The sequence below is a fragment of the Mytilus californianus genome, unplaced genomic scaffold (assembly GCF_021869535.1).
Source record: "Mytilus californianus isolate M0D057914Y unplaced genomic scaffold, xbMytCali1.0.p SCAF_1, whole genome shotgun sequence".
NCBI lineage: Eukaryota > Metazoa > Mollusca > Bivalvia > Mytilida > Mytilidae > Mytilus > Mytilus californianus.
Window position 1 is genome coordinate 80,761,509 of NW_026262581.1, and position 20,402 is coordinate 80,781,910.

The 20,402-nt window shown below is 30.8% G+C and overlaps 1 protein-coding gene across 2 annotated transcripts; it reads right to left on the minus strand.

The window, feature by feature from the left end:
- Positions 1-937: 937 nt before the first annotated feature.
- Positions 938-20,192, minus strand: LOC127724484 (G-protein coupled receptor GRL101-like). Of its 2 annotated transcripts, none has more exons than XM_052231479.1 (15): positions 19,432-20,192; positions 18,428-18,600; positions 17,679-17,822; positions 16,705-16,818; positions 15,539-15,655; positions 11,661-11,867; positions 10,597-10,915; positions 9,761-9,930; positions 9,099-9,233; positions 8,360-8,476; positions 6,202-7,764; positions 5,547-5,671; positions 4,511-4,568; positions 3,534-3,725; positions 938-2,258 (listed from the first exon to the last, which is right to left on the minus strand). In XM_052231479.1, exons 1-14 carry the CDS (start codon positions 19,479-19,481, stop codon positions 3,538-3,540), a joined length of 3,480 nt encoding a protein of 1,159 aa, XP_052087439.1. In that variant the 5' UTR covers positions 19,482-20,192; the 3' UTR covers positions 938-2,258; positions 3,534-3,537. The 2 variants fall into 2 exon arrangements, with proteins under 2 accessions (XP_052087439.1, XP_052087429.1); XM_052231469.1 differs by having other exon boundaries at positions 938-2,261.
- Positions 20,193-20,402: the final 210 nt, after the last annotated feature.

Genomic DNA, 20,402 nt, shown 5'->3' on the forward strand with positions numbered 1-20,402 from the left:
GCAAAAGAAGATACTTCTTATAAATTGCTTATTTCTTGATCAATTTCAATGGGGTTTTATTCTTGAATTCTTGGGGTTCTTTAATATGCTGAATATAACCGTGTATTAAGTTTTTGGATTTTGGGACCCGTTTTTAAATTGGTCCACATTGAGGTCCAAAGGGTCCAAAATTTAACTTTGTTTGATTTCATCAAAAATTGAATTATTGGGGTTCTTTGATATGCCAAATCTAACCGTGTATTTAGATTCTTAATTTTTGGTTCCGTTTTCAAATTGGTCTACATTAAGGTCCAAAGGGTCCAAAATTAAACTTAGTTTGATTTTAACAAAAATTGAATTTTTAGTGTTCTTTGATATGCTGAATCCAAACATGTATTTAGATTTTTGATTATGGGCCCAGTTTTCAAGTTGGTCCAAATCGGGGTCCAAAATTAAACTTTGTTTGATTTCAACAAAAATTGAATATGTGGGGTTCTTTGATATGCTGAATCTAACCATGTATTTAGATTTTTGGGCCCCGTTATCAACTTTGTCCACATTGAGGTCAAAAGGGTCCAAAATTAAACTTTGTTTGATTTCATCAAAAATTGAATTCTTGGGGTTCTTTGATATGCTGAATCTAACCATGTATTTAGATTTTGGATATTGGACCATAATAGGTGAATGTCCAATTTAAAATTTTTAAGTTCTTAGACCACATTCATTCTGTGTCAGAAACCTATGCTGTGTCAAATATTTAATCACAATCCAACTTCAGAGCTGTATCAAGCTTGAATGTTGTGTCCATACTTGCCCCAACTGTTCAGGGTTCGACCTCTGCGGTCATATCAAGCTGCGCCCTGCGGAGCATTTTATTTTTTGTATGTGGACGATTACAGATGATTTAATAAATGACAACATAAATATGTGTTTATTCAAACATTTATATGACAATTCAATTCAAAGTTTTATTTAAAGTCGATATTCAATAAACTACATAACACAAGCTCTAGTAAGGTTTTCAAATCGACTGAATAACAAAATATAATTACAGGAATAGAATTAATACAGACGTTGAAATGAACAAACATGTACAGAAGTCTTATATAAATAATATGAATAGAAGATAACAATTTCTCATGTATCAAGAGAAGTTTTTATGTACAAAAGTCAGCTTTGGATGTTACTTACAAACTCGTTTACCCTTTTTAAACTAGGAATTGAAGTCTTAAGAAATATGCATTATGATTAAATTGAATTAATAAAGCATAGAAGTTTTCAGAATATTGACGTTATAATGAAAAAAAATTGCTTTTAAGAACATATGATTTATCTACAAACTAGAAACTGTGTAACGTCAAATAGATATTACTCAAATGATCAAAGTTACGTATAGTATGAAACAGCAAGTAACTTTTAAGATTATCTGTAAAAAACTATAATTTTGCGACAACATATCTATAAGTGTTCAAGATTATTTTGCAATTGCAATTAAATCGCATAAATGTTTTTTATATGAAGTGATTTGTTTTAAGCATACAAAAATTAACATTACACGTTATCATTTCTCTTTTTAATACGTTAAAAATAGCTTCAAACAAACTTTTGAAATAGATTTACATGTACCTCCTTTGCAAAAGTATCATTTTATGATGAACAACAGTGAAATTAAACTTTTTTTATTCGAGCATCACTGATGAGTCTTTTGTAGACACAACGCATGTCTGTAGCAGAAAATTATAAGCCTGGTATCTTTAGAAAAAAAATCCAAAAATAAAAATATAGTTTATATAAAGTGTGGACTCAATTGATTTAATTGTTGGGGAGTTTTCCTAACTTTCATGTTGCACGAAAAAATATTTGCAAAAGAAATCCAATGAAAAAGATACAATCAATAAAATTACTTTTAACGTTTGTATGTCGAAATGCGCATCTTGTGCAGTAAAATTGGTATCGTTATTGCTTTGAATTAATTCATTCGATGAATAATTCTATTGAAATTTAATCAAAATATTACACAGGTAAACAAAACGCACGTACACCCGCAAACACATAACACGTAATATATTATAAATAATGAAAAAAAAAAATCATAATTCATCAATATTAACATAAATGTGAAAGTTTCTCAAGAAATCTGAAAGATGTCGGTAACAACAACACGTCTCTATATACACATTGGATATACTTAGATCTTATTATATTTTGTATCGTCAACTGATCTCGATATTTTCCTCTGTATTGTTCTAAATTGCTTATGTCTTCAATTATACCTCGATCTGCTAAAAATAAAGATTATATTATAGAGTTATTTTGTTGCTCAGTGTTTAGGTTTCTATGTAGTATTGTGTATACTGTTGTTTGTATTTTCGTAATTTTTCTTTTTTTTTGTCATGTTCAATAATACTATGATCATGATAAGACAGCTATCTTACACTGATAAGCCAAAACTGTATTGCACCTATGGTAGTGTTCATTATGGAAAACATGCATAATTATTTGAGTTTGATATCCAAGCATGAACGACAATATGATATGGCATATTAATCCGTACTAAACTTATGATCAAATTTTGTTTTTAAATAACTCATTAATATACTAATCAACAAAAGAAACAATGCAAGGCAATGCATTGTCGGTTTACAATAAAATTGAATACACGGTATTAAGCTTAAAAATGAAATATTAGATTTTATATTTACAGAATGTTGTTTACATGGATTTTCAAATTAAATTGAGAATGGAAACGGGGAATGTGTCAAAGAGACAATAACCCGACCAAAGAGCAGAAAACAACCCAAGGTCACCAATGGGTCTTCAACACAGCGATGGTGGCCCATAAACAAAAATGTGTACTAGATCAGCGAAAATGGACGTCAAACGTAACTCCGAAACATATAAATGAACCAAAATTAAAAATAAACATTCAATACTAACAAAGGCAGAGATTTCAGTCATTTTGGCAGTCGAAATTTTATGAATTTTACCACAAAAAAAAATCAAAACCCAGAGTTGGTTTCTCTTTTCTATTCTGTTTTATGGTACATTGTTCTAACATGTGTATAGTTATTTTGTTGACAAGTATATTTGCATAGACAAATAGATGTAAACAAAATGCTTAGTAACCCATTACAATTCCACTTACATACTTTGCTTTGCCGGTAAAAACTAGATAATATTGAATACGATGACATGACAGGCCAAGTACGTTGTTGGGTGTCTACCAGATTTAATAATTTCAACTCTTCACGTACAACGCCGTTCTGGAAATTTGGTATCAAAATAACAGCGTGAACACAATCACTGAAAGTGATACAGATGTCAACTACTTGCCAATGGTCGTTGGATTATATTGGCCTTAATACCATTAATGAAGTAAACACAACACCATGCAATTATACCCAACAAACAAATAAACAGACAATCAGCTGAAAAGATATGAGTTCCAATGCTAGTTATGAACAACTCAGCAGCATATTACTTCTAAACAATATTTTATTTGTCTTAATAACATTTCCTTTAAGATGCAACTATAAAATATACTATCAAATTACCATGTCATGTCTTTGTAACTGGCTCCATGACATTGTTCAGTTTCGATATGATTGTTTCTATGTCATCTGCATTCAAAGTAGAATTTTGAAGGGAATGTTCTACAGCATCGATAATTTTTTCAACAAGATCTTCTGTACTTGTTATGTTATCAAACGAGTTCTTTCTTTTCTCATTGGTATTATCCTGCGAAACTATTTATAAAATGAAAAAAAGAAAAGATAAATAGGATAGGATGATCATAATGAATAATCATAAAAACGATAAGAACCATACTTTACAATTTCATTTCCTGGTTATAGTAATATATGTTTTGTCTTCTTCTATGATTTGAATAAAAATTAGGACACAATAGGAATAGATCTTGAATAGGTTAATATGTTCACAAATGTCCCTTTAAGAGAAAGTAGAACACATAAGAGCAGTTTTTTTTAACTATTCCAAAAGTTGCAATTCATTATAAATAAGAAGATGTGGTATGAGTGCAAATGAGACAACTCTCCATCCAGGTCACAAAATGATAATGCATGGCCAGAGATTCCAAAATTAGAAAAATAAAAAAAACCGGTAAAATGTTTTTTGTATTGTATGTGAATGAAAATGCATCCACTATTATAATTTTAGTAGATTTTAGTACATTTAACTTCGATTTACTTCCAAATGCCTGACACCATTGTTGGGTGACCATTGGTCATTATTGTAATTTTTTTAGCCTGCAATATTTGTTTTGGTATTGGTCATTGTTCTTTAATAATATTTTCATATATTGCCAGCTCATAAAAAGACCACATTTCACAAGGACATAATGTTGCAAATACTTAATTTATAAACTTGACCTTATTGTGAAAGACTTTTAATGTCCACGTTTTTTTTAAAGCTGCGTTGGGTGATTTCTGATGAGAGAAAATCAACAAATTACATAATCGCAGCACCAAGGACTGTTTTTATTCGAATAAAAGGAAAAGAAAACTGATATTACCGATTGATATCTGTTTAGTCAGGCACATGTGACTGGACGCTCTTTTCTGAACACGTCTCTAAAACATGATAACAAAAGATTAACTATTCATAAGATATATATAATGTTGTTTATATAATGGTTCGAAAAAAACGATTCCAATAGACATTTCATAGAATGCAAGTCAGTATAAAACATGTGTTGATGAATAACTATACAAATGAATTCTTAAAAAATAAGTTAAAACAAGGAATATGAAGGTGTATAAAAATAAAATCTACTTGATGATTTTTATTGTTTTAAATTTCATTGCATTCAAAAGCACACTACCGGTGAGTATTGTCACAAAAAATATTTTAAATAGTTTCACAAAAAATATTTTAAATAGTTAAACAAACTATTACCATTTGCACCTCATACAAAAAATGTTAAATATTTACTACACGCTAAAGCATAATGTATAAGATCTGATGCACATCCAACTGTTACGAATTTCTGAGTATTTGAAGATTAAAGTGCAATAACTCTAAAAAATCTTTGTATTGTATCGTATCGTACACCAAATGAGAGCGTTTAAAATGCTCGTATTTTTAGATACTTAAACAATGGAGAAAGCAGGAAAAAAAAGATAAGACATAAATTTAGACATGATTACGACAGCTAATTGTTCAAAGGCAAAATAAATTGTTTGTCTGGTTTTTTTTTCTGCAACATCCCCAAAAATGTCAATAATGAGTAAATTATCTAAACTTTCAAATACTTTGTCTCTTGGACTGTTAAATATAGTGAGCATTTATTTTTATATCTAATCATATCAATTAATGCATTTCATATTGTATAGACATTTGCATATAAGATATAGACCTCTAGATTTCTTTTGTTTGGGTTATTTTGTTTGCACACCTTTGGTTGAAGTCTTACTAAGTTATACCCTTGTCTCTTTTTACTCATGTTAATACACAATTTACTCAACTACGTAAATATCAATAAAAAACTATTGTTGATAGCAATTCATCAACAATATCATACTGTCTAAAATAATATTATTTCGACTTACAGTTCGAATTATAGCCGAAAACGTATACAGAAACGGATTCAAAGCCGAATTAATTGGCAAAATGAATACAGCAGTCCATGCATAAACCTCAGCAGGAATCGAATGTCCATTTAATGCCATTAAACCTTTGAAAAGAATATTCAAAGATATATAATAACGTCTTACTATTCAACAAGCACACGCTGGCATAAATATATTACACAATCAACAGTTTGGGAGCTAATATCGGCTACATAACAAATAATCAACTATTTCAATTACGTCTTGATGTGCAACATACAATTCCTTGTCTTTGAAAAAATTCTTAATGAGATCATGTTTTTATAATATTGTAATTGAAAATTCATTCTTCAATTAGACGACAATAAACATGGAAATTGTATCTTAGTTCACAAAATTGAAAAATATACAGTTCGAAACCACAAATTAGACAAAAGGGTGCAAATTGACAAAAGTTTATTGTATATGTTACTTTAATACAAATAGGGAAATTATTTGGAATTATCTATTTACCCGTGAACAATAACGATAATCAAAATAATAATAATAATATTTATAAGAATAGTTATAATAATATTCAAAAATATTATTTCTATCATTATACCGTACCATAGTATAACATGTATAAATAATACGAAAGGGAAAAGTTACTTACCCATAACACCAACTGGAAACCAACATAAAAAGTCACTAAATACAACAATAAAGAGATTCCTTGCGATTGTCAAGTCTTGGTTTTTCTTGGTGGATCTAACATTATTCATAGTATTTGTCACTTCTCGATAAATGATAAGCTGCATTCCAGCTATGATCAAGAATAAGATAAAATTAAACACAATGAAGATTCCGAATGAATACTCCCAGCCGTTAGGTTTCTCGCGGGTGAGCGGCAACGCAAGGCAAACTGCTGACCTTGAATAGAAATTTCCATCAAAGTATGAGCCAGGTAAAACTACTGGTACGACTGCAATTATGAAGCATATTAGGAAAACTGAACATGAAATACACCCAGCTGATCTCTTTCCAAATCTTATTTCACCAAAAGGATATTTGATTGCGACAAATCGGTCAATAGTTATAAGGAAGAGAAAGCATACCGAACACTCACTGGAGACTGTTGATATAATTCCAGCTATTTTACAAGGGACTCCATACCGCCATGATAGGTCATTCCAAACATAGTTTCCTCGAAACATTACATCGGCAGATGCTATAGTCAACATATAAACACCCATCAAGAAATCTGAAGTACCTAGGCTTGTTATGAAAATACCATAGCTTTTTGATAACGAACCACGGTCATAAATAACCCGGTATACAAGAACAATCAAGTTTCCTATCAGAGCACATAATCCAATTACCCATAAGCAGATTCTAAGTATATCATTTCGCATCATATCGGAGCACGATGAGAACTCATCTCTTGCTGGTATACAATCCTCCTCCTTTACAGAATTAGGTTTTAGGCAACAAAACACGTAGGCGTCGGAATAAAGTTTTTCAAGACTTGCAAGATCTTCAAAAATGTCCTTCTGAAATTCAGTCATACGATTTCCTCTTATGTCAAGACTTTTCAATTGATTCAAACCTTCAAAAGTGCGATCTTCAACCTTTTCAATTTTATTGTGTGAGAGGTTAAGTGCTTTTAAATTTTCAACGCCCATAAAATTATTACTTTTTAATAACCAAATGTTAGATTCTACAATTGACATCGTAGATACACTAAGTAATCCTGAAAACGATTGTGGATAGAAGATTTCAAGTAATGAATTTCCTGCGAACAGAAGTATTTTCAGATGTACCATTCCTTCAAATGTATGTCTTGGTATTGTAGTTATCTGATTGAGTGATACGTCCAATAAATACAGGTTGTAGTGGAATTTTCCAAAATGGATGCGTTCAAGATCACGAAGTCGGGTTGAAGATAGATTCAGTTCAGCTAGAAGAAAGTTATTTTCCAACATCATATCAGAATCTGATAAATTTGACATACTCAGGTCAATTTTTCTAGTTTCTGAAGGAAATTCAATTATTGACCTGTTTTCAAGCACACATTTACTTGACAAACCATGACATTTACAATTTGATGTGCATTTCTTCTCACATAGTAGTTCATCATCAAACTGTGGACATTCAGCAAAACCATTACAACGTTTGTCTAGGTTTAAACATATGTCACTTTCATGGCATCGAAAAAGTCCATCACATTCAGGTTTTCCTAAAATCAAAATGAATATATCATTTACAGAATTCGCTGAACACGAACGGTGATGGTAATCTCTGACTTTTAAATTGATAAAATTGGAAACATTAAAACAGCACATTTTGCTAAGATTAAAATTATCATAAAACTATGCAATGTTTCAATATTATATATTTTCAAAACTTGTTTGGATCATCTGTTTAAAACAGCTTTCCTTAACTTAATGATATGTATAACAATATATATTTCTTACATAGTTGAATGTCATTTCATCGTTGATTCGCAAAAAGACATAAACAATTTGAAACTATATGAAAACATAATTGAGAGACCAGATAGATCATGTATATATTATCGTCCATTAAACTACCACACTATTGAAAATTTTAGGCTAAGTAAAGCAATCAATATGAAAATGATTTTTTTTTATTTTATATCTTAAGCCTTTGCGTTCTCATTATATATTTACAGGTAAATTTCTTGGTTTATGAAATTAGAGTAAAAATACAATTTACTAGGTAATTTATAGAAACATTTTCAGTAAAACAAGTAAAAAACCACATTTGGTCGATCATAACAACAATGAGAAAACACATGACATTTTACTCACCACAATAGCTCTCGTCTTCTCCTGCTGGACAATCATGAACTCCATTACACATGAGTTTTGGTGGAATACAATAACTATCTTGGCACTTGAGATATCCTGGATGACAATGGAACTTTTCTAAAATGTATAAAACATCGATCAAACGTCTTGATATATGGGACTACACATTATTTTATTTCCATATAATTCTAATTTACAATTGATTGTAAACGTGCGTGTAAATAGAAATAAAATAAAATAAGTTTAATTTAATAAACATTTGTTGCGAGTTGTTTCAGTATTTAAAATGTATCTAAATAAAAAACGATAAACTACAAATGAAAAAAGTGGAAGGTGTACAATATAATGTCATCATGTCAAAGTACAAATGCACTGCGAATGTTTGATTTCTTATAGTACTTTTGATGATAAGGCTATCTCGCAGGCACCCATTCATTATAATTTGTTGATGACATTGACAAGATGGGTATACAATTAATTGATTGCCACATACATATTATTCAAAGGCATTTGTAGAGGTTGACAATGGAAAACAGTTTGAATTTTAATGCCTATTGTGGAAGATGTAAATTGAAATCCAAACCCTCTTATTATCATATCAATGCTTGAATGAGAATGTCCATTTGCCAACTTTGCCTCGGGATGTTGGAACCTTAGTTTCTTGATAGTTTCAATGGAGAAATTTAGATAGGTATGTTATGAATCGTGTGTTAATATACACACCGTACAGTATTATTACCACAGTTTGATAGATGTGACAAGTCTCTGCAACCAAGAATTTCATTCTTTTCGTCATAATCTAGTATACACAAAACATCTGATGATACAGTATGCCCTCCGCTACAGCGAAATATGTTCGACGATATTTGAACATCTGCAATTAACAAATGGAAGCTGCGATTTATTACTATGAACATTTATTGAAAATAGAAAATGCATATAAACAACATTACCTTTTGTTTTGTGATACATGTAGAATGAGACAATGACGGATTATCGAATTCATCATTAATTTCAAATAAATGTAAATAAATGGTCTTAATACCTCAAGCGTTTTCAAAAATAATGTCAGTACATGGGTAGATGCAAAACAAAAACATGAATAATGAAATATAAGATAAGAGATATGAGTAGTTCACATAGTAATTTATCTATGCTAGAACTAATTAAATAATGTGCTCTTCATACGGCAGTTACAACAATATAAGTATACTAATGTTATACAAGATGAAAACATCACTTTATAAATTTCTTTCGTCCGAAGCGCTTTTCTAGATTAACCTTTATCAGGAACGCTTAAAGCCAAATATTTGAAAGACAAGGATGTATAAGAACCGAACAATTGTAGAGCTATATGACAAAAAAAGGATAAAAAATGATAGCCAAATCCATCTTAAATACCTTCGATGCATTGTAAAGGTCCAAGACGCAATTTAACGTAAGTGCTAGATGGATTTGTATAGGTATATTTTACAGGTAGCTGTGTTTCATTGTATATAACTCCGATGTCTGATCTTATTTCATTGTTATCAGCTGTGTACCAGTCATATGGCTCATTTCCACAGTTACACCTACATAAAAAAATGTTAAATACATAAAAGTAACTTATATATAAATGAAAACAAGATACCGGTATATTTGATATTTTCGTCTTTCAATGCCGAATACTTACAACAGGGACACAATTAATAGTCGAGGATCATAAAACATTCGTTTATTTGCTGCAGTCATGATATCAAATAAGTGTTTGTCCTTATTTACAGAAAATATACCTTACACTCTCTTTTCCATGACAGCAGATTTAAGATCGAAACCTGTGAATAAATAAAAGAAGAATGTGTCTGAGGACACAAATGCCCCCACTCAAGCTTAACGACGAAAATGGGACGGACGGAAAGACGAAAGGACGAAAGGACGGACGGTCCAGGCTAACACAAAATGCCACCTTCCCCAGCGGTGGGGGCATAGAAAAAGAAAAAAAGAGGACTTTGGTCATTGGGATCTATATAGATCAGATGTGTTGATCTACTACTGGTATGCATTGATATTCCAGGGAATATAATAGAGGAAAAAAACAACGTCTCGTTAAAAAAAATAAAACTCATTTTCTTGTATGAAAAGACGTAATCACACAATGTATCCAATGCATTTAAAATGTAACAAAATAATTTGAAGAGGCAGATACCTCAATGAATGATGTTAGTACATCTTGATATTGTAAAGCAACAAGAAAATACCTTTTAATGCCTGAATCACAATTTCCAACAAATGGACACCCGCAATCATTCTTGGGCGTTTTGTTGTCAATGACGCCCCCGTATAGTGATGATCTATACACCCGATTTTCTGAGTAATGGCAATAAACGCCAATTGCTTGGCTGCATTTGCCAATTTCCTTTAGAACTTCAATATGCTCGTCACTTGCGTAATAGACCGGTGTTATATCGAATCCATCTATGGTGGCTGTAACTGTTTCCTCGTTATTATGGTGGACAATCGTTGTTATTTGAGTATAGAGTTCCCATTCATCAAATATGCATTCTACCGATGCACTATCTAAAATAATAGATTTGTAAAAAAACGAATGAAAGAAATTTGAAAGATATATAAAAATACTTATAAATTGTAAAAATTGTTGTTTTAATTAATTTGTTTTCAATGAAATCATTTACAAAGACACGTTGACATCTTGATTATATGCATTTATTTTGAATTCATGATACTCGTATTTGATATCTAACATTTTACGTTTTTGAATATAAAACAAAATACTATCCAGCACAGGCTATCTGAAAATAGGAAACCAGTTTAATCCGTGTTGTACAACCACTTGGATATTATGGTTAACTTCAAATCCCAAAGGATACCCTCAGCCCTTTAACAAAAGCTTTCGTATTGTCATGATTGAATAATATGCTTTGTGTGTAAAGTTCCAGATAATAAATTGCGTTTCTGTATTAAAACTGAGATTGCAATTCCCTTATGTAAAGTGAACTTTTAATGGTTTTGTTCGCTCTATTTATTCGTATTTTGTTTCTATATACTTAAATATATGTTATGTTTTGCTTTCTTAACCTTTGGGCTCGAATGTCCAAATAAAGAATTGTTTAAAATTAAGTGTCAACACACAGACATCAGTACATATACCATTTACAGTCATATATTTAATAATCTCATTTGTTGTCGAAGTGCATAGTTTTATTTGTCACGTTTTTCCTTTCAGTACACAATGTGTATCTTGAATTCAGTTTGGTGAACGTGATATTAAGAAAATATGATAACGATAACTTTACAGTATTACCGTTTAGATATAAATCAATAAGATATACTCCGTTTTCCGTTGAACCAATAGCAAACCAATCTTTGCAAGTGTGTTGTGTTTTCTTTAGACAATCTTCAGATTCATCTTCATGGAAAAGCCCGCTACAGTCGATTACTCCATCACAAACTCTTGAAAAGGGGATACAGGTCTGGTCGTAGCATTGGAAACTGTCCGCTCCACAAATTTCTAAAATATAAGTATAAATGATTACGAAATAATATATCATGACAAGGATTTGAAAAAAACAACAATAACTGTGTTTAAACAAACAAACAAGACAATCGACTAAAATCTACACTAGAATTATAAAAAAATTCATAGGTTTTTAATGCTCTAGAATGCCTAAAAAATTGACAAAAACAAATCTAGTTTAACCAAAACCGTGTATCTATGTCTTTAAATATACCAATAACATACAACCAGTGCATTATTGCACCGATCTGAACATATATCTTTTTAAACTTATTAATAGCTTCATTTCATAAGGATCATTTATATTGCACTAGGAACTCGGAAAAAAAGAATCCATTATTGACTTTCAAGAGATGCAAAAAATAATATGGGGATAAAACAAACCTTAGCCGAAGAAGAAAAAAAAAAGATAACAACGTGGTCAAAACGAAAAACATATTCAAAGGCAAACAACAATCTCGACACTACAGAGAGCAACACGGACATATCTAAAATTAAAATTCAAGTGACCTTTAATCTTAAGAAGACAACAAAGATAAGTTTTTGTTGAACTGTTTTCATATATGCTTTTGCTAAAGGTGAATCCAGAGAGGATGATTTCTACTTGACCGAAATTGTCTCTCCATTATACTTATATTGTTTTCACTTACGCAATCGGAAGACATTGTAGAAATGACGAGTTGTTATTACATCCCCCGGTGTCCGTTAATTGTTTTCACATTGCATCATTACGATCCCCTACTTGAAAGGTGTATTTGGAAAGAAAAATGTTTCTTCTGACTTATTAACACAATTTGAAATATTTTTAATGTCTTATTACGAATTAGAACCATTGAAAGTTTGATTGTCAGAAAGAATTTTAAAAAATAAACACTCAAACAATTCTATCAATATAGTTAGTGAAAAGCAGACCAGAAACATTTAGATTTCCCACAGATAAAATACAAAAAACATTTTTCTGACGTTAAGCATTTTCAAGATTCTAATGTAAAGTCTATTGTCAAGGCTGCTTGACCGAAATGTAATGGGAATGTCATTGATAGAATTATACAAAAGTAATTAAATTTGAAACCATATGACATATGATTTGTTTTATGCATTTTAAGGACAAAAAAGTGGACTCAAACATGATCGAAAGTAAAAATTGTACGCGTCTTTCTCTTCGCGATAAGACTTTTTATCATTTTCAGGAGTTCCAAGTGATGAAGTTGAAATCATCCCTTTAAAAACTTCCTGGACGCCATCACGAGTTGGTTGTAAGTTATGGAAAATCTGTTTCAAAGATGTCGACAGATATGTTTCAATGATCGTAACCACAATCCTGTCCTCTTCTCCCCTAATGTGACCTACCAAGTACTTAAGTTTCCACTGTGTTTCGTTGGGTTCGTGTTGCTCAGTCCTTAGTTTTCTATGTTGTGTGTTGTTAACTGTTATTTGTTTTTGATAATTTTGCATGTTTTGCCATTTTCAGTTTGTTTTCGACTTCTAAGTTGGAGTAACGCAATGGTATCTTTGGTCACTCCTTTTCAAGATCCAGAAGTATTTGCATTTAACACCAAAAATCATTTATTTTGTGACTATTTATCTTTAATTAAAACATGCATCATATATTTTAGCTACTTACTATAATTTGTATATAAATAAGGATATAATATGTAAAACATCTTTTATTGTACAGCTGCATTAAACTCAAAATGTTTATAGAAACTGGGAACAATCCACGCAATAAATTTTTACCTTCTATAATGAAACGTTCCATTTACATACAATCAGTTCAATTGCAAGGTTTGACTTGTTTATAGCAGAACGAAAGCTTTGGATGTTTCGTTGTGTTCATATATACATCTTCATTTACTTGCATCATGAGGATAACATTATGATTCAACAAATTCACCAATTTGATACAATCAAGGTAATATTCTAATCGAAAGTATTGACTACCTGGATATGGATAGTCAGCAAAAGGGGAGAGGATGTTCTGGTAGTTATACAAAACTGCGAGACATTATTTCAACTTGATTTAACAAATGCGCACCTTGGATACCTGTGTAAACAATAATATTTTAATAACCATTGTAATAGAGCCTACAACCTTCAAATATGTACCATGATCGATGCATAATGAAACGTCGGGTCACTCTCCAACCTAATTAAACCTAACCTATCTTTGTTTGTTTTAAAAAATAAGCTCATTCTTTGCTGGATATTCAGATATTGTTCTCTTTCAAAATTGAATAGAATGAAGAATTACTTCTGGCATTTAGGGGGATTGTCCTGTTTGTTAGCCAACTATAACAAAGTTGAACAAAGCAGACTCAACTATTAATTAACTTAATGTTTTGTAGCTAATGCAACTTCACATGCATTATAAAAAATGTCTTAATTGATTAAAGAAATACAATTAAACATAATTTGACAAATGTCCGTCGGATGGGGACGTTAAATTCGCGGTCCCGTGTTCAGGGAATACCACGCTCTTTGCACGTTAAAGATCCTTCTCAACAAGCTCTTTTTGAGTGGTCCATAAGTGACCGGTTGTTTGGCAAAATTATTTCATACTGGTTTTGGTTTTGATATATTTTTCTGTGGTTCATAATCTAACTATTTGGTAATTTGGTTTTCATGGTCTAACTTTTGTCTAAAATCTGTGCGTATTCATACTTTGATGAGTTGAGTCTTTTTTCAGTTAATGTTTTATAGTGTGTCTTTTTATGTCGTATTGTTACACCGCTGTCGCAGGTTAGGATGAAAGTTGGCGCCAGATAAAACGTTCAAAACCGCTGCATTTGTTTTCACCTGTCCTAAGTCAGGAAAAAGTAAAATCACAAAAATACTGAACTCCGAGGAACCTGATGTTCAGTGGTTGCCGTTTGTTGATGTGGTTCATAATTGTTTGTCGTTTCTCGTTTTTTATATAGATTAGACCGTTGCTTTTCCTGTTAAAATGGTTTTACACTAGTAATTTTTGGGGCTTGCTGTTCGTAGTGAGCCAAGGCTCCGTGTTGAAGGCCGTACTTTGACCTATAATGGTTTACTTTTACAAGTTGTGACTTGGATGGACAGTTGTCTCATTGGCACTCATACCACATCTTCTCATATCTATTTAACCTTATAACAAGGAATATTGCAAGTATTGTGACCTTTGTTGTTATTTAATTGATCTAAACTATACATTGCTATAGGATGTTGTAATGAAAAAAGTAAATGAACTAAAATAAAGACGACGTACATTTATTTTTACTTTGGATGTCGCTGATAAATGTTTTTTACAATAATGCCGATCAAAAATTAAAAATTGCAGTTATCACAGGTCAAATTGTTCTTTAAAACCAAATCACGGTAAACAAAACGATACCTGATTGGATTTATAACTTTAATGATACATCAGTAGTCCCCTTAACTGTGGATTGATAGCTCTGCATTTCAAGCTCCTGAGAATCTTTATTTTAAGAGTGATATAAGACATAAGGATATTGACAAAATGCATAACATACATGTCACTGGCATCATTTAATGTAATATACTTATTTTAAGGATTTATTTTAATCATTAGAATTTGCTTTCCAAAGTACAAAATATACAGAAAAGACTACATTCATTTGATGATTATCTTTAACAAAATGTTTTTTAATAGATCATATGTATATATGTATGTGTGTACCTACCACACCTAATCTCATCAGATTTGTCATAGCAATTATGTTCAAAATCACATCTTTGGTGAACAGGAATACATTGCATATTTTTACACTGCCACTCATTAGAGGAACATGATCGTCTTTCTAATATTTCAAAAGAAGCATTGTTTTACATTAATGCAATTTCAATTAAAGGCAACAAGTAGTTTATCAAATGTTCAAACCTCATAAATCCATTAAGATATGTCAAGATTAAAACAAAAACGGAATGTATCATACGAACTTCAAAATGACAGGATACGTAGAGAATAAGGGATGCTCGTTACTCTGTTTCAAAATAACAATCTTTTTAAAAGACTGTTATAAATTTATGGTAGACATGTAAATGAACAAAATATAGAAAAAAAAACCAAAACAAAAATAATCAAAAAAACAAGAAAAAATGCAAGGTCTTGTTTTTGAGACATAAGCTATTGAAAATTTGGCAGGAAATGATATTTCTTGATTTGTCATAAATTTAACATTGGCACCTTATTTCTTCCAAAACTTTGAAAAATAACAACTCTTCCTTAAGATTTTCAAACATAGCTTCCTAAACTATATAATATAAAATTATGAAAAGAGAAAGTAGGGGCTAGCAGGCAATTTTCTAATGGCACCACATGAATGAAATTAGATGATGACGATGATTGATGGTTGCTTAACATCCAGCGGCAAATTAATATTAAAATTAAAATAATTAGAGGATTCCAAATATTTGACAAAAAGTAAAAAAAGAAGCGTAGCGAACATCCGTATCGAGGAATAAGTATTTTGGAATAGTTTTGGAGTGTAATCATCACATTTTAGGCAGAGTCATATACAGTAGATTCTGCAAATCTAAATACATTTAAAAGGCTTATCATATAAATTCATTTGCTCATGAAGATTTTGCAAAGGAATACTTACCACCTCGCAAATCATTATGAAACAATATAAAGGTGAAATATTCCTGAATATTATCAAAAGTGATAAAAGTTTCCAGTGATAGCTGCAGGATCATAACCACTTACATTAACTATAACTAATGAAGAATAATACAAACATATTAGATTCAATTATACAAGTATTGTGAACGTCGGTGAACGGAAACGTCTGAAACATACATAATATTATGATTGATTTGACACTTGCTTCACAAATAATTGTCCTACCACAAAATGCTTCATCCGATCCATCCTTGCAATGTTGAATAAAATCACAATGTAAACTTATCGATATACAGCTTCCATCACCACATGTAAACTGGTCATGGGAACAGGAAAATGCTTGAATACATTGCAAAACAGCATGCAGTCAATTGTAGATAAATTAATATAGATTCTTGTCTATAAAATTGACAATTCATTAAACATACGATACGTACATAAATCTATGCAACAAATTTATTGTTATTTTTTAGAATTCATCATTATTCTGCACTATTCTTTAGGAAAAATTAAATTACAGATTGTTAAACATTCATCTGACTTGAATTTGAAGTTATATGTTGCATAAAACGTTTTTTTCATGTTACTTTTATTCACACAGTTACTTTCTACAAGCATATTTTCAGAGCTAACACTGAACACTCGTAATAATGTTTTTTCTGTTAAAAAGAAGATACCAGTGCTATTCTAGCATGACGTGAAGTCATCCGTAAAAGTTTATTCAAGTTAATTCCATACATAAGTAATGTTACCTCGCTTTTATATAATTTTTTCTTAAAATCTTGTAAACAGTAAACAATTGTTTTAAGTGATAGCCGAAGTAATGAAAATACTAATATTAACAAAATCAGAAAAAAAAACTGAATTAAAATTAAGGTATTAATAGTTTTATTTCGCGTGTGACACTACAAGTTATATACGAAACAGGATTGGAACAAAATCGTATCTTTTTATAATTATAGATCAATCACAAATTTTTGGAATGCATGACGCCATCTTGATTCGAAATATTGCTTTTTACTGCTACATACATATCATTCCAAGGGCTGAAATGTAAACCTATTCGTCAATTTAGCGACTATTCGTCAAATCTAGGCAGCAGGGAATTCTTTAAGATTTGTCAGAATTATTACGTGCACAAAACAATGCACATACAATGTATAGACAAAAAAGAACATTGATATAAATATAATACTTACAACAGTTATGTTCATCATCACCAGAAATGCAATCTATCACCGAATCACATATAAATATATTAAGAATATATTCACCAGAGCCACATAGATACAGGATCTCTTCGGGTTGTGCTGTCATTGGATTTATTGAGTTTCGAATATTATCTGCATTTTATCACAAAAAGGAAAAATCAACATGTGTAATAATGTTTAAATGTAAACATAATCACTATATATAGAATAACAGATAATTGTTTGATAATATATTTAATGTTTAAAAATTAGAGGCAATATCCATGTTGTTCGTGATTAATTAATGACAATAAAAACCTTCTAGCCTTTGGGGTAAACATCGTGTAGTGAGGGTAATTGATAATTAGTAAATTGGAGGATAGAGAACAACACTTCTTGATCGAATGCAAAAAAGTGTAATTAATGGATATCAGTTGAACCACACAACGAGAGTTTAACAAGACAAAAAAGTTCTGTCGAAGACTCCATTATAACAAATCATGTAATTGTCTAGGCGTCAGATAAAATTAAACAGACTTTTCAAAAGTATTTAGTTTGCAAGAGGTTGTTAGAGGATGCATCATAAAGAAAATGTAAATCGGACATTTCAAATAAAAGATGGAAAAATATATGTAAAACTATGCTTTCAATAAGTTTACATTTTATAAGTTAAATTTTGGAAAATGCACAGTTTTGAAAACAATTATTTATTTGTAAAAGTAAAGATCTGAGTAACTACAAAACTACCAATGCCTTACCATTTACATTTGAATCAAATCCTGTCTCACAAATGAAGTTTGATATTTTGTTGTAAGCGCAAGCAACGTCGTGCCACGCATTTATATTGTGTATACTGAACAGCTGAATTATTGAGCATTGTTCATTCTCTAAGCCATCTGGTTGTGCAAATCCTGTACTTTTATCAAAAAACCTGTTGACAAAAAAAGAACTATTTCATTACCAAAACAAGAATCCATTTACATATTATGCATTGAAAGATAAAAACACATACACACTTTTATAGTTTTGAAAACATAATAATTTAATTTCAATCAGACACATCGTGATATGTTAAAACAGTAATATTCGTGATATACTTTTTTTGTGGTATTGATACAAATACAACCACATGAACAACATTTGGGTATGGTATGATCTTAAGTACACCAGAGAGCAAGTTAAGAAAGTGAAATACAAAAAGCATTAAGAAACAATAAACAATATGCACTAAAAACGAAAATTCTTGCAATGTATTTAGTATTCTGCATTTCTGTACACAATAGAATAGACAAAACTTGGGATTTAAAGACATATAGAAGTAAAAAAATAGGTGGAATGAACAAGAGGGAAAAATTAACATTATAGGTCGAAGAAAAACCGACACCGCAACGGCAAATAACGAAAACCACGAAAAGACAAAAAAGTCTATAAAGCACTTCACAGAAAAATGAAAACTTAGCAGCACAAACCCCACCAAAAACCGTGGGTGATCTCAGTGCTCTAGAAGGGTATGCAGATCCTGATCCTGATTTAGCAGTTATTCTAGTGTGATGTGTTTACTTGAGAACACTGGTCAATACGAAAATAAGGAGATGTGGTAAGATCGCCAATGAGACAACTATTCACCAAAGTTCAAATGAAGTGGATGTAAGTTTATTGTAGATGTTGCTTGACATTATAGAGGACTTCTGTTAAACTGGACAAACCCTGTTATACCGTTATACGATGCAAATATATTATTTTAAAGGGTAATTAATCTTACCATGCAGTGAAGGTCAAAGGTTTTCCATCAGACCAAATATAGTCTCTCATAGTATACCCCTTAGTCTTCTTCTTCAAGCCTTCGTTGTGAATATGTTGATAACATTAATATGTATAATTATGAATACATTAATACGAGAAGTAAACGTAAACAATTTGTTATAATTTGTTTACTTCATTTAATTCCCAAAAATGTTTAAGCTTTATTATAAAATATTGACGAAACATTTTAACTGTTTCACACATATTTTAAAATGGAGTTAGTCGTTGGTGTTACGTTGTCCCTTTTGAAATCATACAAAAGTTCTAGTCTTATTTTATTTAAAATTATTGTCGATATTTAGGCTGTCATAGATTGATAAGCATATTCATGTTCGTGTTATTTTTCGGATGTTTGCCACATACATTGTACATGTATTCAAGTCTGTATTGTTCTAACAGTAGTTTTAGATAAAATGTTGTGATAGTTAAATGTTATGTCAACAGCAGAAAAATGACAATAAATCAATGACTATAATGCAAAGCAAATCAATGTTAGAACTTATTTGAAGTTAGAACATGTTTAATCATATCAATTGGTTCTCTTATGGATGCAGGCTTTTCCCATCAGCCTATTGGCACTTTCCCTTATGGATGCAGGCCATTTTCCATCAGCCTATAGGTACTGAAGGAGGATATTTGTAAATCTGAATTGTCACTGCTGATCGCAATTTTAATTGTTTTTATATTTTTACTTAGTAAGTGTTGTACATTTTAAGACATATATTTATATTCATATATTAGAAGGTATTACTTGCCTATATATGCACGATCACCTTCTAGATTATCTTTGAAAACGGTAATGAGGTAATGAATAAATTTCATTTCCGAAATGTCAGCTATGCTCACAAGATGACCGTTGTTAATTTTGCACTCGTTTTCGGCTTCAATCCATGTAATGCCAATTTTCTTCTTCTGTAAACTATAACAACT

What these genes read in the sequence shown, in the direction of transcription:
- LOC127724484 (XM_052231479.1), bottom strand. Translation starts at nt 19,481, where the DNA reads ATGAGAGACTATATTTGGTCTGATGGAAAACCTTTGACCTTCACTGCA. An exon ending in TATTGATTTATATCTAAACG is followed by an intron (nt 10,916 to 11,660) that starts GTAATACTGTAA and finishes CTATTATTTTAG; the next exon opens with ATAGTGCATCGGTAGAATGC. An exon ending in AGAAGACGAGAGCTATTGTG is followed by an intron (nt 7,765 to 8,359) that starts GTGAGTAAAATG and finishes TTTTGATTTTAG; the next exon opens with GAAAACCTGAATGTGATGGA.